Below are 24,680 nucleotides of genomic sequence, written 5' to 3' on the forward strand. Positions count from 1 at the left end.
GAACCCTTGTGTAACTATAAAGTCATGAGTGATAATGATGTGTCAATGTAGGTTGTAGGCCGTCATTTTAACAAATGTACCCTCTGGGTGGGTGGGGGGTGATAGGAGGGAGGCTATGCATGTGTGGGGCTTGGCAGGGGGCAGTATACAGGAAATTTCTGTACCTTCTGACCAGGTTTGCCATGAACCTAAAACTGCTCTAAAAAGTAAAATCCATTAAAAAATTGATTACACACACACACACACACACACACACCCCTACTACTGAGATGGGCTCTGACAAATATGAAAATTTAAGAAATCTAACTCTTTATTTAACATCAAAGCTAACATCAAGTGTTTATTTAAAAAAATAATGGCACCTGCTTTGAATAGGGTGACAATCTACGCAGAATTTACAATTTTAGGCTGACATGAAACTATATGGTATCTCACCAAATGGAAATTCTAGAAAAGACCTCACAATAAACATACTAGTTTCCATTTTCAGAACTGCTAGCTACGGCCTAAACATATCTTAAACACAGAGCACGTTTTGTTGAAACATTTTTTCTCTTAGGACAAACACAGGAGACATGTTTTAAATAAATTAAAATTGCAACACATAAATTATTCCTAAAACAATCAAGGTACATTACTTTCCAGCTTCTTATAAACAGAGAATTGTACTGACTTTAGAAAATTATAGGTTAGTTCTGCTTTTTATCTTCTGGGTTACCAAACTCTTGTTAACTGTACCTTCTTTTAGCTTCATAACCATTTTTGATGTAAATGGCCAATATTATTCTTTTCAGTGATTTATCCTTTTAGACCAACTCCTTCCTTAGCACGTGTGTTAAACTTCTTGAAACATTTCTCTCCAGCTAAAGCCCTGAATCTTAAATGCCATTTCACCCTACTCCTGGCTCACTCCTCAAAATTATAGAAATATGCAGTAGAGGTTGTTTAATCACACATGCTCATTTTAATAAGCATACCGAAATGCTTTTCCAAACCAATACAATCATACTTAGATTCCATACAAAGATGTTCCTATTTGATGCAAAACAGTTTGGTATTTAAACTTCAATCCAAAAGGACAAAAATAATTAGTTGCTTGAGGGACTCCAATTCCCATCACAGTTATTGATCCCATAATTAAACCTGATATGCTGGAGAAAAGGCAGGGCAGTAAACATACCTAGCAGGGCAATATTCCAATAAAAACAAGAGTGACAGGGGCGCCTGGGTGGCTCAGTCGGTTAAGCGTCCGACTTCACCTCAGGTCACGATCTCGGGGTCCGTGAGTTCGAGCCCCGCGTCAGGCTCTGGGCTGATGGCTCAGAGCCTGGAGCCTGCTTCCAGTTCTGTGTCTCCCTCTCTCTCTGCCCCTCCCCCATTCATGCTCTGTCTCTCTCTGTCTCAAAAATAAATAAACGTTTAAAAAAAAAAAACAAAAAAAACACAAGAATGACAAAGTAGCAGGGCTAATTCCCACGGATGCTAATTGATGGAGAGGGATAACCGCGTTTGGGCCGTAATGGAAGCGGAGATCTCAGTCTGTCAACAGTTCATACTCATCACGTAAGCAAAACCACATGCTAGAAACCGGGGGCTGATCCTACTCTCTGTACAAAATCAGCAGTGGAGTACTTTTATTTACGGCTTCATTGTGGTTTGAATTGGGGTGGGCGGGGGGGGGGGGGAGTTCAATGTTTTGTTCTGGCTTGATCATACTCAAAATGTAAACTGGGATAACTGATTCCAATACCCACATAAGAGGATTTTTAGATTTTTGTTTTGCCCTCAGCGAACTATCATTATCTTGGTGATCATGAAAATAGTATGTCACAAAAAAATCCTGTGCTAGGATGCAATATCCAGTATCTTTTTTTAATTTTCATGTTTATTATTGAGAGAGAGAGAAGAAAAACAAGCACGAGTGGGGGAGGGGCAGAGAGAGAGAGGGAGACACGGATTCCTAAGCAGAGTCGTCAGCACAGAGCCCGATGCAGGGCTTGAACTCATGAACTGCAAGATCATGACCTGAACTGAAGTCGGCACTTAACCGACTGAGCCACCCAGATGCCCCTGCAACGTCCAGTATCTCAAAGCACTAAGTTTGCTGGGTGAGCAGGTGCCTGACCATCCCATGACTGGCTTCATCTTTACTACGAATGAAAGGTGGGGAAAGGGATTAGCTGACTTAAATGTAAATTAAATAACCAATTCCATGATATATCCCAGTTGGATCACTATTTTTAATTGAATAATGTATAAAATTTTATTTAATCTTACCCCTGTGCGGGAAAGGAAATACAATGGGAGGGTTTATTCCTTAAGAGAACAGTAAACCACAGAGGGTAAAGGTCTCCTTGGAGCGTATCAACTTATTAAAAAGCTTCATGAACTTTCAACAAGACTCTAAAATAAGCATGCCATGTAGGTTGAGCATACCCAAGTGAAAACAAAGTTATCTGACGTCTAACGAGAACTGGTGGACATACAGATTCTGTGCAAAAGAAGGCATGATCAAATGGGATGATTTAGACCCTAGATTTCAGAGCAGAGCCAGTTTCTAGCCGCTTCTGTTAACAGCTCCAGACTGGAGGGGGCGGAGTGTGTGGCTTTCCATTTCCTCCCCTACTTCTGCAGCGGAGAGGAGACACGCGGATGCAGGTCTGGGAAGCGTCAAAGCGAATGTCGAGTGGAGCGTGGTGGCCAGTGAAGCAGGCCCACGTCCTGGGTCCTCCCCTGCAACCCTTAACCTCAAAGGGCTAGAAATCTCTCTCCCTCTCTGTAAAAAATAACAGCAGTATCTACTTCCGCCGCAACCTCTGGCATATGCAAAGTGCCTCAGAAAGAGGTGCAGAAATTGAGAGGCGCCCACCAGGACCCAGGGGTGGAAGCTGCATCCAGCCCTCAGCCGAATGGAGACTGACGCCCACAGGTGAAGGAGAATGCTGGCCATTAAAATACAGAAGCAAAAGAAAGCACACCGTTCTTTCTCCCTCCCATCCCTGGATCTGGAACTCTTTTCTGTCCCCAGGGTTTGATGGATCACAGTGTATTTACAGCCAACTTGGCAGAACAAGGGCGAGTCTGATGGTGGAAGGGGACACGGCCATGAGATGGGGGTAGGGCTGCTGACTCCGTCTTCCCTGAATCCAAGATGCTTAACAGCCAAAGATTTCACGAAATGATCGTTACTGGTTTTAAGAAGCTTGAGTCCAGAATTAGATAGTGGGGACAGTTGAAGAAGTTTGTGAATTTACTAAAACCACTGAACTGTCACGTTAAAAGAAGAAAGCTTGAGTTGTCTAAGTCTCACACACACTGGACTTGTGCCAAATGCTCGACTGTTCCACTCTCTCAAACCATGGCGCACTGTCACATTTTTTTTTTCAGGAGATTTCCCCAAGAGCAGCTGTTCGCAAAATATTGCACTTAATTTAAATCCAGGCGATTTGATGTTTTCTGGAAGAAAATGTACACTAACATACATCTTTACGCCTTCAGAGAACAGAGCGGATGGCAGGAGGCAGGACTGAACAGCCGTTTCCATTAAAATCTTCTAACTTCATTTTCAGTAGGTACAGAGAGAAAGAGATTTAAAGGGGAGTATCATCTGGGCTGAAAGTAGTGAGTAGAATCCCTCAAGCAGGTTGAGGATGTTAACTTCTGAATGTTTTCACCTCAGGGGAAGAAGCGCGGCCCCTCTATTACCTGGGCCCTTGTCTCCAGGAAGATCCCGAGAGGTGACAGACAGCCTTCGCTTGGACACTGGATCAATCTATGTGATTCCGGCTGGTCTCACAGGGTCATAAGAGGACCTTCTCAGTCTCCATCCAGGTCGACTGCTCCCCCTGATCCGACTGCCACCCCATTAGACCACACATCCTATTTCCCTCCTGCTTCCAGAGCTCCTACCTCAGAGCACTTTCGCTTTATAAAAGTACAATCCTGTTGTCGTAAAGAAAAACAAAAACCCCACGACACGAGCATCATTTGTTTTCATTTGTGGAGTGAGATTTGCGATCCCTCGCAAGCCAGGGAATAGAGTGAATCACGTCCTCACAGGGGGCCTATCTGTGCTGAAATACAAACCTCCAGAGTAGTGCTTACTGGACCCTGATGTTCAAGCCATGGCTTGATGTGGGATTTGGAAGAATTTCTACATGCTTGAAGGCAAGGCATTCAACGGCCACTTCAGATAAAATCAACGTGTGGCTCCCCGGATGTTAGAAGGTGAAAGCCCCACTCATAAATCTTCGCATCTTACCATTTAAAGTGCAAGACAACATCTAAGTTAGACGTCTGACGGATCAACAGGCGTGTCGTAAGATTTCCGCGTTACTTGTGAGTCACGCACGACTGACCGCTATGGACACTGGGAACAGGTGGGGCCTATGGTCCTCTGGACAAGTGGACTGGATGACACAGGATTTTCTGTACTTTCAAAGGCCACGAGGGTTCACCGTGGCCAATGCGTGTACTTCCCCTCCCCAAGTCCTGCTACATCCTTGCTGCTAACAGGACTCAGGGAAAGAAATACAACCACAAGCAACAGTGAAGCTCGACTGTGATAGAGACTTAAGAGAGAGACAGAGACTTAAAATCCCTTTTCTTCTGGATCATTAATTATGTCAAACGCTCAATAACCAGAGGCTGGCCATGCTGGGCTAGTCAGGTGGGCAGAAGATCTGGTGTGATTAAGGCAGTGAGCGACGTGGGGAGAGCTCTGAAACAGATTCACATTCGCTAAGGATGGGGACTGAGCCGGCAAGTACTACCGTGTGAAGGGAACTGTAGTTATTTACAATGCACAGCCCAGGCCTGGTCACCTCTAGTCAGCACAACCCCGTTCATTTGAAAATTTGGTAGAATGCACAGTTTTCGTTAAAACATAAATCTGAAAGAACCTGAAGACAGGAACCCGCGGCTTCATCTGGGCATTAGGATCCTTTCTAGGGCACACAGAATATGGTCCCAGTTTTTACAAAATATCGCAAGAAGAGTCACGGCGAAGAAAGTGCCGAGAATGTGGAAGCGGCTCTTCATCATGGGCGAGACAAACTTGGCAATGGTAGACACACACACTAGGATGACAGTCATGAAGGCCAGGATCACGTTTATGCACCTCCCCAGGAGCACTTTGGCATTCACGGTGTCTGTCTGCAGGACTTGCTGCTCTTGCTGGTGGAGCTCCAGCTTAGAAATGCGAGTCTGGCAGGATTCCAAGGCTTCCTGTGGGCAAGAGGGAGAGCAAGGGTCACACGCTGTCGGGACCATGGGCGACACGTGAGCACATGCTCGGACGTGCACGGAAGCTCCCTGGCTCGGGACACTCGATGCTGAGGCAGCTTCAAACAGCCAAGCTGACGGTGACGATGATGACAAAGAACGGAAACGAGAATCCCAAGGCTCATTTATTCTGTTATTCACGGACAGGACGAACAACCGTAAAATACCATCAACGGGACTTACGGTTAAGTATTTTGAAACAAAGCACATAAACTATTGGCATCCGTTGGTATCATCAGGACCAAACCAGAGGAGGGGTAGGCCATTGTGGGACAGGCGACTACCCCCAGCCATGGAGTAGGTGGTGCCTGTTTCCACTGCTCAGTGGATGTATGCATCCACTTATATAGGCTGTGGAGGATGAAGGGAGAAGGGATGGGGACAGGACTGACCACGGGTGACTCGGCTCTCACTTGCTCTCTGAATGCTGTTACTCAGGACACTATCCACTGCTGCACATCCTTCCCAGAGCTCGTTCTTTCTAAGGCTTCAGTCGCTAAGACACAGAGGACCCCAAGTGTCTCTCTGGCCAAGTCACCTCCTCTGAGTTTGACTCATGTATCTACATGGCTCCTTGACATCCCCCTCTGAGCTTCTCAGAAGCACCTGGAATGCAACATGTCCAAGTGCGGATTCACATACCGCACCCTCTCCTGCACCTGCCATCGGTCCTGTTTCCCTTCTGGTGCTCCTTTCCTCAGAAAACAGCACCTGGCTCAGCCGGTTCCTCCCACCAGACACTCATTTCCGCTAATCCGTCCCCAGCCCTGTCGATGCGACCTACAGCATCTATCTTTAGGGGCCCATTTCTCTCCCCTCCCAGTCTCCAGCCCCCCCCGCCCCACTCACCATGCTCTGGCCATGCTGGCTTTTTAAAGTTTGGAAAAGGAGCATGTTCGGGACCTTTGTACATGCATATACTGTGCCTGAAACGTTTGGTTCCCCACTCCCTCCCCTCCTCACCGGTGGATCTCCCTCCCCTCTCAGGTCCCACCTAGGAAGCCGTCCCAGCCCCACCGGACGATGTGAAGTTTCCCCCAGCCCTCTCCCCCAACCAGAAGACCACAGCTGCACAAGGATGGGGACTAGGCCACCTGCTGTTACCCCAGCAAAGAGCCGGCCATGAAGCAGGGAGCAGACGGGCGCCAGGAAGGAGGCATGAGGCTCGTGAGAGGAAACTCTGTGCCTCTTGGGAGAACAGGACCTGACTAGAGGTGGTACAACGAGCCCCTTTTTAGTTCACTAGCCTACTGTCGAACTCGTTTCCCAACGTGTGCTTGCTTGGTTACAACACAGCCATCTTGTCAGGTTTTCAACAACCCTAACAGCTGTAACGCTGATTCGCTTTTCTTCCGCTGAATATACTCTATGGGCCAAAGAACAGAGTTCTCTGTTACTATAGTAACTTTCATGACATGGGTTACCAACAGAGAAGGTAAAACTCCTTCAGATTTTCACATTCTAAAAAAGCATTGGCCTCCTAAAAGAGCAGGCACGTGCCCCAGAGATCACGAATTCTTTTCAACTATTTGAGCTCACGGTCTCCTCTTTTTTAGACGCGGCAGGGAAAAGCGGACAGAACAAGACAAAAGACCAACATTTTTGGCAAATCCATTCATCTTTAATTGGGTACACACGCTACATATATAAACAGACTAATCCCAGAACTGAATTCCTTGGAACTGCTATCAAATTTTTTACCAAAAGAAAGATCCAAGAAAATTAAGTAGTGAGTTGCAAGGAATTTTAGTTACAGCACCCACTAAGTGATGGCCCCGTGATTCTTAGCGCTTCTTTGGATCCAGTGTTTAACTTAACTGGGGACAAGGACAGAGGACGGACTGAATTATGCTTAAGCCTGTTTTAATTGGGAATCCTAATAAAACAAAACTCAGTTTCTTAAAACAGTAAAACCCTTGCCTCCCCGCGGACAACAGCCACCCTCACCTTAGCAGCTCTTCCCACTGTAGAACCCTGCCTGTACGAACAAAACAAACGCGAACTGAAGATGAACTTGAGCGGGCCCGATTGTGAAAAGCCCCGAGGAATAGGGCTCCTCACCAATTTAACAGAAAACACAGCCGGCATTTATTTTTTGACTGCCTGCTATGCGTCAGGAAGATTTAAGTACTTTATATATATTATCCATTTAATCCTCCTGACAGCCTTTTGAGGTGAAGCTCACTGATGAGATTTCCATTTCACAGATGAGGAAACGGAGGCCCAGGGAGCTAACTTATCCAGAGTCACACGGTAAGCGGTAGAGCCAGGACTCTCACTATCTGAACAAAGAAGACTCTATAGTCACACAGACAGGTGTCCTCTTTGCATTTGTGAGCTGGAGACGAAACCAGAAAAATGTTCAAATGAACTACTCTATATAGTGAAGCTTGCTTTCTGAAGTCCCTCACTTTATCTTACTCGTTCATCTTTAAAGTATGTTTTTTTTAAAAAAAGAAAAGGAAAAAAGAACACTAACCCAAACTATCCCCTAAATAAGAAAACCACATATTTAGACATAATCCAGTGGCATCCCAGACATGTTCTAAAAACAGAATGTTTTAATAAAACTGACTGCACTGTTCACCCTGCAACACTTAACATTTAAATGGGTCACATTCTTTAAACCAGTCAATGGTGATGCTAAGTCTCCTAACCCAGAGCAAGGGCAAAACCTCCCTAGTGTCTCCCACACCTTGGTCCTCAGAGGTAGAAGGTTTCCCACCAGCTCCGTCTGATGCTCTGGATCCCAGAAACATCCAAGTAGATGCCTGGGATTGGCACAGACTCACAGCCTGCGACACAGAGAAGAACAAAACGTGGGCAGCTGAAACTCCAGCTCACACACTGTGGGGGAAAAAAAATCTCCCTTTATAAGTTTCAGTTTTCTCCCTCATAAAGTATGGCTGGAGAAAATCACCACTGCCTACAAAGACAAGTTGTAAAAATGGAGCTGAGCTCTACTTGGAGAGTGTGCTTTCTTGCTTTTTAATTATTTTTTTTTTGTAAAGTTTATTTATTTTGAGAGAGAGACAGAGAGAAAGAGAGAAAACAAGTAAGCATGAGTGGGGGAGGGGCAGAGAGAGGGAGAAACAGAGAATCTCAAGCAGGCTCTTTCCTATCTGTGCAGAGCCCGATGCGGGGCTCGAATTCACAAATCGTGAGATCGCGACGGGAGCTGAAATGAAGTCGGATGCTTAACCGACTGAGGCACCCAGGTGCCCCTACCTTTTTGCTTTTTTAAAAAAGATGATGACGGTCCCTGGGTGCCTCAGGCGGTTAAGCGTCTGACTCTTCATTTCAGCTCAGGTCACGATCTCATGGTTTGTGAGTTCGAGCCCCGCGTCGGGCTCTGCACAGACAGGAAAGAGCCTGCTTGAGATTCTCTATCTCCCTCTCTCTCTGTCCCTCTCTCCCTTTCTCTTTCAAAAATAAATAAACTTTGAAAAAAGAAAAAAAGAAGATCAATAGGAATGTAAACTGCTGCAGCCACTATGGAAAACAATATAGAAATTCCTTAAAAAATGAAACCTAGAACTCCCTATGATCCAGCAATTCCACTTTTGAGTATATACCCGAAGGAAATGAAACCAGTTTCTAGAAGAGAACCCCCATATTCACAGCAGCATTATTTATAACAGCCAAGACACAGAACAACCTAAGAGTCCATCAACAGATGAATAAAGAAATGTGCTACACATATACATAATGGAATACTATGCGGCCATGTCACTTGTGACACGTGGATGGACTGACGGCATGATGCTAAGTGAGGAGTCAGACGGAGGAAGACAAACAGGCCGTATGATCTCACTTATATGTGGAATTGAAAAAACAAACACACTCATAGAAACAAAGAACAGATTGGTGGTTCCTAGAGGCAGGGGTGGAGGGTAGGGGAAATGGGTGAAAGTGGTCAAAAGGTCCAAACTTCTAGTTATAAGATGAGGATGTGATGTGTAACGCAGCTGACTACAGTTAACAGTACTGTATTACGTATTCGAAAGCTGTTAAGAGAGAAGGTCTCAAAAATTCTCATCGCAAGAAAACAATGTGTTAATTATGTGAGGTGATGGATGTTAACTCACTTAGGTGATCATTTTGCGCGCGCTCGCTCGCGCTCTCTCTCTATATAAATCATTATGTTGTACACTTTAATGCAAAGTTGTATGTCAATTATCTCAGTGAAAGTAGAAGAAAAGAAAGAGACCCTCTAGTAGCAGGAAAAAAAAAAAGCACTCAGGAAGACTAGGGCTGTTTCGCTACAGTGCTGCCATCACATTAATCCTGAGACGTGCTTTTGTTTACACTGACTCAGCAACCCCTTCCATCCATCCATCCATCCATCCATCCATCCATCCAGATCCTACCGATCCCTGCCAAGTCCCACCCTCTCTGGACATTCATTCACATTCATTATTCAAGGACTGTCCGCAAAACCTCGTCCAAGTCACTTAACCTCTCTGCCTTAGTCTCCACAGCTGAGAAATGGGGAAAATAGTAAGAACTGCCCGAAAGGGTTATTGTAAGGAGGAGCTGGAGAGAGAAGGGAGGCATGGCAAGTGCTCTGCTAATGTATGGTATATGGTATGCACTCGAGTCCTTGAAATTCTTACAAATATCCAAGCTATTCTTAGTCTACAGATGAGCAAACATATCCAAGACTTGCTCAGGGTCACATAACTGGTAAATGGCTGACCTGGGACTAAAATCTAGTATCTGACCGCAAAATGACCAACCGTCCCACCCGTTCATAGCTTGTTGGGCACTGTGTGTCTGAATCCTGTGGCTTTTACTGTCTGGGTCACATAATTTGGCCCCTGTTCACGTTTGCTTGAGCCGTTTGGCAGGTTACCCAATCCTGACTCCCCATCTAGTCAGTAAGCTTCTTGAAGGCAAGGTTTGCCTCATATTTAAAAAGTTTTGCAATTTTGGTAGGGGTGGTAGAGGGGGCGGGGAGGGAGGAGAGGTTATAGGCGATGGGCTTGGGTAGATAATAAATATTTGTTAATCAAAATAACTACACAGAGAATAGCCTCTTTACTCAGTGACACCTAGAACATGAGCTAATGGGGTTAATAAGGTAGAGAATGTTTGTGCAGAGAAAACATTTTGCTGCACGTGCCAGGAATCCTGTCGGGTTTATGGGATAATGCATTTAGAGTTCGTTGAACGACTTAAAGGCTGGGAAGAGCCCGCGTTGAGTGCCTGACGGCGAAGGGAACGGTACCTGGATGTCCCGTGAGCGCTCATAGGCCTGGTAGGCCACCTTCTCCTCGATGCTGGCCAGCTCCTGCTTCAGGTTGGCTGTCTCGTGCTGATGCAGATCCGTCAGGTCGTGCAGCTGATCTTCCAGTCGCTCGTACCTTTGCAAAGACAGGAGCTGATTCTGAGTGTGACACTTCAAAGGTCTCCTGGTTTTCATTCCCCGGAAGACTATGCTTCCGAAAGAATACGTCCAGCTACAGGGAACATGCTTTTGGCTAACCGTGAATTCCAGCTAAAAGCACTGGTCTCTGTCACATTAACTTCTGCGTCCTCACTCCTGAGGTTTCACGCACACCGAAGTTGGCTTTCCCACCTCATCAGACAAGCTGAGAAATGGGGAAAATAGTAAGAATTGCCCAAAAGGGCTGCTGTAAGGAGGAGTTGCGGTGATGACACAACAGGCCTGATGCACTCACCAGTGCCGGTCAATGGACAGGGAGGGCTGTCTGGGGTCCGGCTCGAGACAAGGACCTGCTGGTGTCCCCCCACCACCCCTTCTGCCTGCACAGCGCCTTCTGGTTCACAGGCATGGCTCTCAAGCCCAGAGAGCCCGTAAGGAAAGAACCAACTTCTACACTAGAGTTAACTCCATTTCCCAAGGCATACTCTGATTCTGAAAACATGTTTCAATTCTTGGAACTTAGTGCTGATAAAAACATTAAACTCATTAGAAATTATAGGGGAGGCTGGGTGGCTCAGTCAGTTAAGCGACCAAGTTGTCATGATCTCAGGTCATCATCTCATGGTTTGTGAGTTCAAGCCTGGCGTTGGGCTCTGTGCTCCCTGCATGGAGCCTACTTCGGATCTTCTGTCTCCCTTTTTCTGGCCCCTCCCCCACTCAGGCACTCCCTCTCCCTCTCTCTCTCAAAAATAAATAAACTTTAAAAAAAATTTTTTAAAGAAAGAAATTATAAATGACTTACAAGTGGCATTTCCAAAAGTCCAAATCTTTTTTTTAATTTTTTTTTAACATTTATTTATTTTTGAGACAGAGAGAGACAGAGCATGAACGGGGGAGGGTCAGAGAGAGGGAGACACAGAATCTGAAACAGGCTCCAGGCTCTGAGCTGTCAGCCCAGAGCCCGATGCAGGGCTCGAACTCACGGACCGCGAGATCATGACCTGAGCCGAAGTCGGACGCCCAACCGACTGAGCCACCCAGGCGCCCCCAAAAGTCCAAATCTTAAGTAACGGAAGAACAAAGATTGTCATTCCCACCTCCCATTTCCCTCAAAGAAGAGGGATTTGTCTTATATTTGAAAACTTAGAATGTTTATTTGAAAACAGGAAGCACTATTTGGGTAATACATTAGCCTGGAATGACTTCTATCAATGTCAGTGTTAGATGCTTATATAGGTCACCTGACAGAATCATATGAGAGAGAGACAGAGGGAGGGAGACAGATTATATGTCAATTATACCTCAAGAAAAAAAGTGAGATCAAAAAGTAATTTCATGCAGGGGTTCCTGGGTGGCTCAGTCGGTTAAATGTCCGACTTTGGCTGAGGTCATGATCTCACAGTTCGTGAGATTGAGCCCCGTTTCGGGCTCTGTGCTGACAGCTCAGAGCCTGGAGCCTGCTTCGGATTCTGTGTCTCCCTCTCTCTCTGCCTCTCCCCCACACGCTCGCTCATGCTCTCTCTCTCAAAAATAAATACACTTAAAAAAAAAAGTAATTTAATGAAGATTTAATAATTATTCTCAGATAGGACTTCATAGGTACCCAATGTTGGTGTAAAAGCCTTTAAGGATCTCTTACAGCAAACGATACAGTCAGAGGCTAACCCTTGGACAATCACAAACATAACTACACAACAAATGAGGAAACTACCCTAAATTTATATAAGTGGGTATTTGTGAGTTGGAATAAAATTTGGATCTAAAGAGTAGTATATCCCGAACTATTCAGATGGAATTGAAGTCAGTATTTTCTGGAAAACCTGTGACTCAAAAATAGTTATGTGAGAAAGACACTAGAGTCAAAGATGTATGCTGAAAGTTTTAAAAAATGGTTTCATAGAATATAAGAGCTGAAAAAAGCCACATTTACAATTTAATACATTTAAAACCATTTTGAGATATAAAGTATGTAAGTTAAATTTAAAGTTTAACCTTACAATATGTAATGGGCTTTTAATATTTTTTTTTTATATATATTTTTTTAATTTTTTTTTTTTAACGTTTTTTTATTTTTGAGACAGAGAGAGACAGAGCATGAACGGGGGAGGGGCAGAGAGAGAGGGAGACACAGAATCGGAAGCAGGCTCCAGGCTCCGAGCCATCAGCCCAGAGCCCGACGCGGGGCTCGAACTCACGGACCGCGAGATCGTGACCTGAGTTGAAGTCGGACGCTTAACCGACTGAGCCACCCAGGCGCCCCTCTTTTAATATTTTTTTAATTTTTAAAATTCTTATTTATTTTTGAGAGAAAGAAAGACAGCATGTGAGCTGGGGAGGGGCAGAGAAAGAGAGACACAGAATCCAAAGCAGGCTCCAGGCTCTGAGCTGTCAGCACAGAGCCTGATGCAGGGCTTAAACTCACGAACCACCAGATCAGGACGTGAGCCAAACTTGGACGCTTAACTGACTGAGCCACCCAGGTGTCCCATGGGCATTTAACTTTTTCTCTACATTTTTATAAGTTAACATGTTCGTTTTGACTAAAAACAAAAAACAAAACAAACAACCACAATTTTGGGGGCGCCTGGCTGGCTCAGTTGGTAGCAAGCATGTGATTCTTGATCTCAGGGTTGTGGGTTCAAGCCCCACACTAGTACAGAGATTACTTAAAATCTTAAAAAAACAAAACAAAACAAAACAAACTTTGGGGAATCTTTTTACTGACAAACAGTAGAAAATCACTTATTAATATTTTTATTAATTAGTTATAGGCACATAAAATCTAGCCTATAAATACCTTTTAGAAGTAGCTAACATAGGGGTGCCTGGGCGGCGCAGTCAGTTAGGCATTGGACTCTTGATCTCGGCTCAGGCGATGATCTCATAGTTTGTGGGTTCGAGCCCTGCATAGAGATCTGCACTGACAGCGTGGAGCCTGCTTGGGATTCTGTCTCTCCTTCTCTCTGCCCCTCCCCCAATTGTGCATGTGCTCTCTCTCTCAAAATAAATAAACTTTAAAAAGATGAGCTAATATAAAAAAATAAAATTAGCTAATATAATCCACAAGATTTGAATTTATACTTTACTCTTAAGATTTCTTTTGAAAACTATTTATGGTGAAAAGTTTAGTGAGCAAAATATCGTACATAAAAAAAATGTACACTATATAAAAACTTGAAGATTAATGTGCCAAAGAAAATCTACCTTGTTGAACAATGCAGTGATTTCTTTTAAAAATGGTTATTTATTATTTTTGAGAGAGACAGAAACAGAAAGCATACGCGTGCAGGGGAGGGGCAGAGAGAGAGGTAGACAGAGGATCCGAAGTGGGTTCTGTGCTGACCTGATGTGGGCTCAAACTCACAAACCGCGAAATTATGACCTGAGCCGAAGTAGGACGCTTAGCTAACTGAGTCACCCAGGTTCCCCAACCATACAATGGGTCATTTACTTGACAGTTATCGTGGAGGAAAATAAAATACAGATCTACGAATTAGTGTAACAAAACTTTATGACAGAAGTCTACTGGAGCTTAAGAAGGAACTCCACGTGCACATGAGCTACAGACTATACAGCGACATTTTAACAGACTCACACAACTCTCTCTGAAGTATCAACCTGTACGTCACAAACTGTAAAGTTTAGAATCACGAAGTATGGAAAACACTACTGATTTTAAATGTTTTTTTGATCCACATCCATATCCATGGAAAACACAACCACGAGCGTGTCACTTCCAAGCAATCTCTCTGCACTTAGTAAGTCATGCTTCTAGAAGAATTCCAAGAGAACAGTCTGACATACCTGTATCTTTCCTCTTGCAGCGTCTGAGAAATAAAACCGTATTCTCTCTTAAACTGCACCTTCAGCGCCTCGATGTCCTCGGCCAGCTGTGCCTGGGTGTCCTTGATCTCCCTCAGCTCCTCCAGGATCATGGTGAGCTTGCCCTGGCTGTCCAGCGTGCCGGCTCCGCTGGCCCCGAAGGACTGGTTCCCGTTACTGTCGGCGGAGCCTGACGTGCCACTCGAACACTCGTCATCGCTGCCGTACTTGGGTTTGTTCACAATGGTGGCGCTGCCCCCATAGGCCCGCGGACTCCCTTCAGGCCTGAATTCCTCCAGGGAATTTTTTAAGTGAGCGATGTTATCGGCGCTGCCAAACTTATTCCGGATCAGGTTGGCAAACTCCCTGGACTTATTGAAGACGAACACGGGCGGGGTGAGGGACACGCCCGGCATGCCCGATTTCCCGCACTCCGTGCCGTGGGGAGCAGTTCGAGACTTCGCGTGGGCATCTTTCAGGGAGTGCGGCACGTCCTTCAGGTTGTCTTTGGCAATGTCCTTTGTGCTCCTGGAGGCTCCATTCTGCTCGATCTCCCTGAGCTTTCTATGATACTGTTCTAACTTCTTCTGAAGCTGGGCAATGGAGTGAGCGGACTTCTGATTCTTCTTCTCAAAGACTTGCTTGATGCGGCCTGCCTGCTGCTTGTCTGCGCTATTGACTAGTTTCAGATACTCTGCAACATTGCCGTCGCGGGACGTCTGCTCGATCTTGATCTGCTCTGTCACCTTGAGAATTTTTTGTTTCAGGCTGTCCGCACTGAGTTTGACCTTGTGGAAGTCCAGGATGCCATCCGGTACGTCAAAGTTGAGGTTGGTGTCGGACCCCCCTCGGCGAATGTTCAGGGGCAGGCTTAGGGTGTTCATGTCATGTCGCTCTACCTGAAAGAGACAGGGAGGAAGCACTTGAAGACTTGAAGGCAAAGGCACAGTTACTGTGAGAGAATCTGGGCACACACTACAGACATACTTCAGGTCCCAGATCTTTAAACTGCAAGTATTCCTAAGATAAAAACTCCCTACTAGTCTCCCAGTTGAACAGAGGACAGCCCAACTCCTTCCTGCATCCATGTGTACTATGAGATTCAGGTTTCCCAGGGCTTCCAATGTTTTGCCTGATTACATGTAATTGTCAGTTGCCAGGGTGGAAAATGCATAATGGGACAAGGTTACCCTCAGTCCTAGTTTCCCCAGATGCCCAGGTAACTAGGGTGCCTGCCATGCTCCACGCACGGTGAATTTCGACACTGTGGGAAATGCACCCAGTTCAGACCTCAATCACTTAAGAAGAAGAATGAGGGAAAAGTTCCAGCAGGTACATTCATCATCAACACAAGAAATTATTTTCTTACTGGAATCATTAAGCAGATGTGATGGGATAATATGATGCAAAATTAATTTTACTAACTGAGTAACAGTACAGTGTGTACAGGTGGAAATAAACAACCCAACCACAACGGAAGTGATTAAAAAAAAAGAACAGCAAGTGATAATACCCTGTGAAATGGCTTTCTCACTCAAGGGCCACCTGGGGAAGAAGTGCAAAGTATCACTGAGCACCACAGGTTTGTGCCGGGCAAGGGCAAGGGCAAGGGCAAGGGACAGGGACAGGGACAGGGAAAGGGCAAGGGCAAGGGCAAGGGCAAGGGCAAGGGCAAGGGCAAGGGCAAGGGCAACAGATAGGGAAAGGGAAAGGGAAAGGGAAAGGGAAAGGGATAGGGAAAGGGATAGGGAAAGGGATAGGGCAAGGGCAAGGGCAAGGGCAAGGGCAAGGGCAAGGGCAAGGGCAAGGGCAAGGGCAAGGGATAGGGATAGGGATAGGGATAGGGATAGGGATAGGGATAGGGAAAGGGAAAGGGAAAGGGAAAGGGAAAGGGAAAGGGAAAGGGAAAGGGAAAGGGAAAGGGAAAGGGAAAGGGATAGGGATAGGGATAGGGATAGGGATAGGGATAGGGATAGGGATAGGGAAAGGGAAAGGGAAAGGGAAAGGGAAAGGGAAAGGGAAAGGGAAAGGGAAAGGGAAAGGGAAAGGGAAAGGGAAAGGGAAAGGGAAAGGGAAAGGGAAAGGGATAGGGCAAGGGCAAGGGCAAGGGCAAGGGCAAGGGAAAGGGATAGGGACAGGGACAGGGACAGGGACAGGGACAGGGCAAGGGCAAGGGCAAGGGCAAGGGCAAGGGCAAGGGCAAAGGGCAAAGGGCAAGGGCAAAGGGCAAGGGCAAAGGGCAAGGGCAAAGGGCAAGGGAAAGGGAAAAGGAAAGACGAAGGGAGCCTGGGTGCCAGGTACCATGGATATGTGTCTTGTTTGATCCTACCATGCCAAGTAAAGACTATGTTAAACCCATGTATGTATAAACTGAGACATCAAGAGCCAGGATCTGAATTCAAGTCACCCTTATGGGGTTCTCTGTCTGTGTCAGGACACTCTACCAAGGTGTCCCCAAAGGACTAAAGACAAGCCTTTGCAGAGTCTGAACACAACCTCGAAAGATTTGTAACCTCTAAACTGAAACATCTGATTTGTCAAGTTAACTACCTCTTGATTAGAATAATCCCTTGATACAGAGTCTCACTGGAAACCAAATGGGAGACAATATTCAGCACAAGTTATTTTTTTTTTAAAGGAACAGTAGGCAGAAATAGCAAAATATTAATAAGATATTAACACACCTCACCCTGCCTAAGTGACCCAGACTCGAATGTGTTCATTTCCAACAATGAAGTATTAACACTCTGTCCCATGCACAATCCTGCCCAATGCTTTCTCCCAGAGAAGGGAGCCCAATGGCATAGTGGGACACAATCCCAGGCTGGTGAGTCAGTCCTCCTACACAACTTACAAAAGTTTGTTAACATTATTTCTTGGCCCCTCTCTTCCAACACACAATTTTGCTATGAATAAGAGACACTGGGTGTTTTATCTGGCAGAAGAGTGTCACAAAGGAAAGGCTGGAAGTAAATAAATGCCAAGTCACTTGTAAGACTAGAAAAAAGGAGAAAGGAATTCTGACGTCACCTGATCAAGACAGACGGGTGGGCGTAGGGAATAAAGAAGGTATGGGATAATCATCTTCAAGTCCTAGAGAAGACCAGAGGGAGCTCAAGGAAACTCTGTATCTATGGCTCACTAGTGAACCCAAACAGGAATGGGTTCAAATTACATTAACAGAGAACGCACTAAATCTAGAAAATGTTTATCTGGGGCAGACAGGGTAATCTGTGGTAACCACACAATCAGGAGCCTACAAATTTGTATCACTGCAGGGATTCACTGATCTGATCATGCTTTTCTACTTCTCAGAAACTTTCTTTGGCTCCCCAAAGCCTCCCAGATTGAATAATACAACCCAGCCACTATAAGGCCCTAGCTTACCTTTCAGGCCTCACCTTGCACCTAATGGATGCCATTCATCTCAAGTGAACCTTACAACCCAAAGTTCCCAGAATGTAGGGGAATGTCCTATGGATTTTCTCATATGAATGATATTCACAATGCCTGCCACCCATCCACTTCTGGTTATCAAAATCCCACATATTCCAGGGGCGCCTGGGTGGCTCAGTTAAGCCGCTGACTTTGTCTCAGGTCACAAGCTCATGGTGTGTGAGTTCAAGCCCCGCGTAGGGCTCTGCACTGATAGCTCGGAGCCTGGAGCCTGCAGCCTGCTTTGATTCTCTGTCTCCCTCTCTCTCTCTCTGCCCCTTCTCCACTTGTGCCCTCTCTCAAAAATAGATAAACTTAAAACATTTTTTTTAAATCCCACATATTCTTGAAGCTCCACTTGGAAAATCCCACTTATTCCACGAAGCTTTCCCTACTCCATCAGAAAGCTGCCTGTTCTTTCTGTGGTCCTCCATGGTGCTTTCACGGTGCCACATGACTCATCCCCCACCCCCCCCAATCCCGGGTACAGGCTCCTTTAGGGAAGAGACTTGTCATACCTACACCCGGTCTGTAGTGCTAGCACTGTCCCTATTCACAGGAGACTATCGATAATGTTTGCCGAACTCGGATGACATCATTCTTTATTCCAGGAGAGTCACTCCGAAATCACTTAAGTTATATTTTAATAGAACCAAGACAGTGACCTTGGATGTTCTTCCCATACAGACCTGAACATTTCAGGCAGAGATGTTTTCCCCACAGCTGGGTAGTAAGTTCTATACCATTTCAAACAGGTTCAACCAAATGAAAACTTTTCTGGGGCACCTGGATGGTTCAGCAGTTGAGCGTCTGACCCTTGGTTTCGGCTCAGGTCATGATCTCACAGTTCATGGGACTGAACCCTGAACCTGGGAGTTCTCTCTGTCTCTCTGCCCTCTCCCCCACTCGTGCTGTCTCCCAAATTAAAAGGAAAAAAAAATGGAGATTTTTCCGAGAATCAATGTGCAGCAACACAACACAAATACAAATAAGGATTTTTTTTTTTTTTTTAAGTAGGCTCTAGGCCCAGTGAGTGTGGAGCCCAACACAGGGCTTGAACTCACAACCCTAAGATCAAGACCTGAGCCGCGATAAAAAATGAGATGCTTGACTGACCAAACCACTCAGGCACCCCACAAATAAGGACTTTTAAACTTTAAATGAAGTATAACTTACATACAGAAAAGAACACATTTAGTAATAAAACTCAATACTCAATGAACTGTCACAAACTGGACATACTGTATAACCGTGACCTAGTAAAAAACAGTAACAACAACAACAACAACAACCAGAACCGAAGCTCCCCGTGCCCCCTTCCATCACAAGTACATCACCCCCATCTCTAGGGGTAACCGTGAGCCTCACCTCTAAAGGCATGCGTTAGTTTTGACCAATCATCACACACTCTTGTCTTTTTTGCTCCACTTTGTCTGGGACACTCTAAAGACCTCGCTTTTGCCCTCTGGAGCTCGAAGATCAGATTAAGTTATTTTTAAAAATCCACTGAAACCTGCTTGGCTCTGGAGAAGTCCACCAAGTTGGAAGATGCAGAGGCTTTTATACCTTACCTTCCCAAATGCAATAGTAAGTCAGCTCCCGTTCTTCCTTTAATCCTCAGCCCCACGGCAGCTGGCCAGCCAACGCTGGTGTTGCAATGCAACTGCCTCCTCCCTTACAGACTGCTGGGCCAGGACAGCCTCGAACACCCAGGAGCGTTTGCACACAGAGAGCTGGCTGACTTCTGGCTCACTTTAAAACTACAACAATGCTTGGCATGTCCTCGACGGTCCAGGCTGGGGAAAGCAACAGCATTCAGAGCTCAAATCAATCTACCTCACTGCTTGTCAGCAAATCTCAGTTGAAAATGTCTGATGAGGGTAGAAGGTTGAAACTATTGTCGGGTCACACCTTTTTATAGCCTTTTATAGCCCTCGCTCTGCAGGGTAATGAAGGGCGACGTGTACACATCGTTACCAGATGCCCATGCGTTCCCTAAACCCAAAGTGAAATTTCACATACGTGCTGGGGAGAAAGCTGTGGGCGTCCCCCACGTCATCCGGAGCCGGCCCCGAGGGCAAGTGCAAGGTGCAGCTGTCTCAGGGCGGGACCCAGGGCGGGACCCAGGGCGGACAAAGGTTCACGGATCACCCGGAGTCAGCGTGCACGTGAACCGTGCGGATCAGGAGATGCATGTTCCAGTTTCGGCACTGACAGTAACTAGTTACGTCGTTAGCTAAATCAGGTCACGTCTGTGGGCTTCAACTTCCTCATCTATAAAGAGACGGAACCATACAAGTCGCAGCTAACAGTGCAAATTCCATGACCTTTAATCCAAGTTATCTTTACTGTGAGACAGTATTGTGGAATAGTCAAGACCCTGGGCTCCAGAGACAGACTGCTTTTGCTTTCTGTCTAGGCACCGCTTTTACGAGCTGTGTGGCTTTGGGAAAATGATTTAGCCTCTCTGTGCCTCAGTGTCCTCTTCCGTAAAGCGGAGATCATCTTTCTTCAAAGAGTTGTGAATGAATGAATGAGATAATACGCATAAAGTGCTTAAAGAGTTCCTGGCACAGAGAATGGTTTCAAAAAAGGTTTGCTACTGTTGTCATTCCAATTTCATTTAAAAATGTACCTCCATGTAAAAACTGAAAGGAAACAAGCTCCAAACAATGGTTATTTTTGCATGGCGGGGTTTAGAGGAGTCATTCTTGTTTTTATGTTTCCATATTTTCCAATTCAAAAAAAAAAAAAAAAAAAAAGAACATGAAATACCATTTTGGCAGAATAGATGCTATTTTTAAAAATGACTGCTAGCCCCTTTCAGTTCTCTTAGAATGACTTGGCTATTATTAGTTTACGTGAAAGGCAGACCACCGACATCCTAGTGAAAAGCCATCGCTAATAATGTTTTCCTTCCGGCAGCGGCAACATTTCCACGGTCACCTCAATGTTCTGGAACAAAGGCTACAGAAAAGCCTAAGCCCTGGACTAACATCAAAAACCGACACTGAGTCACCTCTGCCAACAATCCAAGGCTCCGATACAACGTAAGCGAGCTCACCTCGCTCACTGGGAAGCCAGGCACAGCACAAAGTAATACAGTGGCTGCGGGAACACACTGTTCCGGCTTCCAAAGAGGGCTCTCTTCGTGACATTTCATATCTACCCCCTAAAAGCTCCAGAGGAAAACGAACAAAAGGGAAGGACAGTCAATGCAGGGGCACACCACCCGAACCCCACCCAAGAGAAGTGGAAAAGGGAACGCAGTGGGGGGGGGGGGGGTTGGGGAGTAGGGAGGGGGGTAGTGGGGGGGGCGGGCCTGTGGGTGCCTGGAGGGCATGGACCGAAGCATTAGTCCCCGGAGGCTCTGGGGGTCACGGAATGGCCCGAACAAGCAGAGGCACAGAGAGATCAGAACGAAGAGGGGATGACAACTGCCTGCCTAGACCCGAGGCCGGATACAATGGACCTTTTGCGTTAAGAAAAGCTGCCTGGGGAAAAAAAGAAAAGAAAAGAAAAGCTGCTTGAGCTCAGTCACACTAGGAAAGAGTCAGTCCTTGAAACCGGCGGCCATTTCCTAGGCAACAGGTATTCCCCAGCGCACACGAGCGTGCTCTCACAGACAGGCCCACAAAGGCACTCACAGGTCTCTGTGGCCTGGGGTCCAGGCCCACACGGCTGACATTCTGTACCCTTACTCATTTTAGCCGGAATCTAATTTCAGGTCCAGAGGCAAGGCTGCTCCTGTGGCATGCCAATCAGAATGTGCTAGGCTTTGCTGTGGCAACAATGCCAAAATCTCAGTGGCTTTTAAAAAAAAAAAAAAGAAAGAAAGAAAAAAAGAAAGGAAGGAAGGAAGAAAGGAAAGGTTCATTCTTGCTCGTGCCAACAAGACTGCTGGGCATCAGCTAAGGGACCCCAGCTGTGAGGGACCCCACCTTCTGCAGTGTTGCTGGCGGCCATGGCAGGGGACTTGGGGAATCGTTCACTGGAGCCTAAAGACTTCCATCAGAAGAGGCACTTATGGCTTCGTCCGCTCACTGTACCGGGCCTACCTAACTTCAAGGGGGCTACAGGACGGGGAAAGACAATCCCACCACATGCCCGGGAGGAAAAATGTCACGTTAGGGACACGTGTGGCATCTCATTTGCTAAACAATTCTGAGATAGGTTCTACCGTTACTGTTTTACAAATGAGAAAACTAGGCACAGAGAAGTTAGATAAGTTGCCTACAGGCACACAACTAGTGAACAGCAGAGTGGGGACTGAAATCCAGGCAGTCTGTCTCCAGAGCCTGCCTCCCGAACAATGACAGGGTACTTTTACTATGAGTCAGGCATTATGCTAAATACTTTTTTTAGCATTCATATATTCTATACACTAACCCTCTTTCATGAGAAAAGCCAGGCTGATAAATAGATTTCTTGAGGTCCTCCACAGATAATGAATAGCTTAGCTGGGGCTACACTCTGACATACGAAACAGGTAAGACTTTGCAGGACCTAAGCTCAGCCACCAATAGCGTGAGAACCTGCTCTGCAGGGGCCCTACCGGGGGCACCAGGACTTGTGTGGACGCCCTGGGTCTGGTTAAGACTGCTCTGTCAGCACGCTTACCCTCCCTCAGTCTGAACTTGAAAAATTCGTCCAGGTTGCTGCCTAACCACAGCGCTCATGTTGCTGGCTGAAACCACACCAATCTCAGGTTTGATACGGCCTGTGACATTCATTCTTCTTCACCCGTGCTTTAAAATAGGCACAGTGGTGCAGACAAAGTAATTCTGAGGACCAAAAAAAAAAAAAGCCTATTGCTTTTACTGAAATCACATGCAGCATTTACAATCACTAAGGGAAGAAAGAGAAGGAGAGAAACAGATGGTAAAAATCAGAGAAGTGAGATAAGAGACCCCTGGAGAAGAAGCCAGCCACGTCTAAGGTCCTAACAACTGAGGGGTTCAGCTCTGGACGCATGTGGGGAAGGCGCTCAGTAGATAAGTCATAGATCTGCCTGGAGACAAGGGAAGACACTCTTCCCTCTGCTGGGTGATAGAGCAGAGAAAACAAGGGACTGCCTGGCATGGCCCTGTAGGGGTACCTTTTTTATGTTTTACCAAAAAATGCGAGCTTTTTATCACTTTGCTGCTAGTAATGCATACAGCACGACTAAGCCATCTTCCATCTTGCTTTGTGGTAACTTGACGTGCGCTTGCAAAATGTCTCCCCACTCAGTGAACCCAGGGAAGCCAACCAAAGCCCTGAACCCCAGCACCAAACGCTTGGTTCTCTTGCTAACTGAGCGAACCTGCACTGGAGAAGTAATTCTGAAAGCTTGTTAAGCAGCCTCATAACGAGATACTAACACATTCATGTTGATACCTACACAAAGTAGTCAATACCTGTATTTTAGAAGAATGCCACTTTCCCTCCCTCTACATGCTAGAAATGAAAAACCTTAGGGAGGCCTGGGTGGCTCAGTCAGTGGAGGGTCTCTTAATTCCAGCTCAGGGTGTGATCTCACAGTTCACGAGTTCAAGCCCCACCACGTTGGGCTCTGCGCTGACGGTGCAGAGCCTGCTTGGAAGTCTCTCTCTCCCTCTCTCTCTCTGCCCCTTCCCTGCTCTTGCTCTGTCTCAAAAATAAACATTAAAAGAAAAATGAAAGACTTAAAGATCTTCACATAGTATCCCAAAGATATTTTATTAGTAAAGTGACTTCATAAAATATTTGTTCTAATTCGCTTAGACAAGGAACACACTTCCTTTTGTAGCTCAAGTCTGACAATAGTACACTACAAACTTTTAAAGAAGTTCATGGTGTACAGAACAGGAACTGAATCACTAGTTTTACCATAAAGGTTTTATTTCCCCTGCCTCTTCCTCTCTTAGCATCATGGACCAAAGAAATTCGACAGCATCAGGAGTTTTAGTCCTTGCCTGCAGGTAAAGTTCACCTCACTACTCCGGGATTAAGGATCGTTTGGAACAGGGGACAGACTACGTGTACCTTTGCTGGCCCAATCCTTTATCCCAACACTGCGAATTAACAGATGCAGGAGATTAGACAAAGTGTTTACGGTTCTCAAAAACAAATTCTTCAAGCATCTTCAAGCACTTATGAACACTTGACACTGTAATTAGAAATAATTATCTTCTCATTAAGCCTCTACCAGGCAACAGTGGTAACCTACTTTGAATTACATGCACTAGAAAATATAGATGTCTTCAAAATAGCTTAGAACTCACTTTCAATTAATACAAACTAATCTCTTACAAAATTAGTCTGACCTGATAAAAATTTACTAGATGCCGTGTAATCTACAGAAGAATTAAATCAGAGGGGGAGAAGAAGCTAGAAGGGACAGGCTAGGGTAACGAAAAGCAAGCAACGTACATTTAAATCCAACCGCAGGTAAAGGACAGCCATGGTCCCCTGGGGAGGAGACTGGAGAGGCATGTGAAGCAACACCAAAAGAGGGCTATTTCTTTTTCTTTTTTAATATTATTTTTGGGAGAGCACAAGTGGGGGAGGGGCAAAGAGAGGGGGGCAGAGGATCCGAAGTGGGCTCTGTGCTGACAGCAGTGAGCCTGATGTGGGGCTGGAACTTATAAAATGCGAGATCATGACCTGAGTCGAAGTCAGATGCTCAACCAACTGAGCCACCCGGTGCCCCCAAAAGAAGGCTATTTCTAAGAGAAAGAGTCTCTGGGCATCCTATCTATCTTGCCTCAAAAACAGGCAAGTCTGGGAA

The 24,680-nt window shown here is 45.8% G+C and overlaps 1 protein-coding gene across 7 annotated transcripts in view; it reads right to left on the reverse strand.

Moving 5' to 3' along the window:
• Positions 1–2,009: 2,009 nt before the first annotated feature.
• The window catches only part of TMCC3 (transmembrane and coiled-coil domain family 3), a 287,838-nt gene continuing 265,167 nt past the window's right edge, over positions 2,010–24,680 (reverse strand). For 5 of the 7 annotated variants that reach the window (XM_042992904.1, XM_042992907.1, XM_042992903.1 and 2 more), the window contains exons 2-4: positions 14,477–15,393; positions 10,514–10,649; positions 2,010–5,226 (exon numbers count right to left, since the gene is read on the reverse strand). In XM_042992904.1, coding sequence (XP_042848838.1) covers positions 4,924–5,226; positions 10,514–10,649; positions 14,477–15,393 — 1,356 coding nt within the window. In that variant the 3' untranslated portion in view covers positions 2,010–4,923. Of the gene's footprint in view, positions 5,227–10,513; positions 10,650–14,476; positions 15,394–16,007; positions 16,073–19,951; positions 20,016–24,680 lie in introns of those variants that run through there. The other 2 variants (XM_042992905.1, XM_042992906.1) reach the window with 2 other exon arrangements.

The sequence above is a fragment of the Panthera tigris genome, chromosome B4 (genome assembly GCF_018350195.1).
Source record: "Panthera tigris isolate Pti1 chromosome B4, P.tigris_Pti1_mat1.1, whole genome shotgun sequence".
NCBI classification, from domain to species: domain Eukaryota; kingdom Metazoa; phylum Chordata; class Mammalia; order Carnivora; family Felidae; genus Panthera; species Panthera tigris.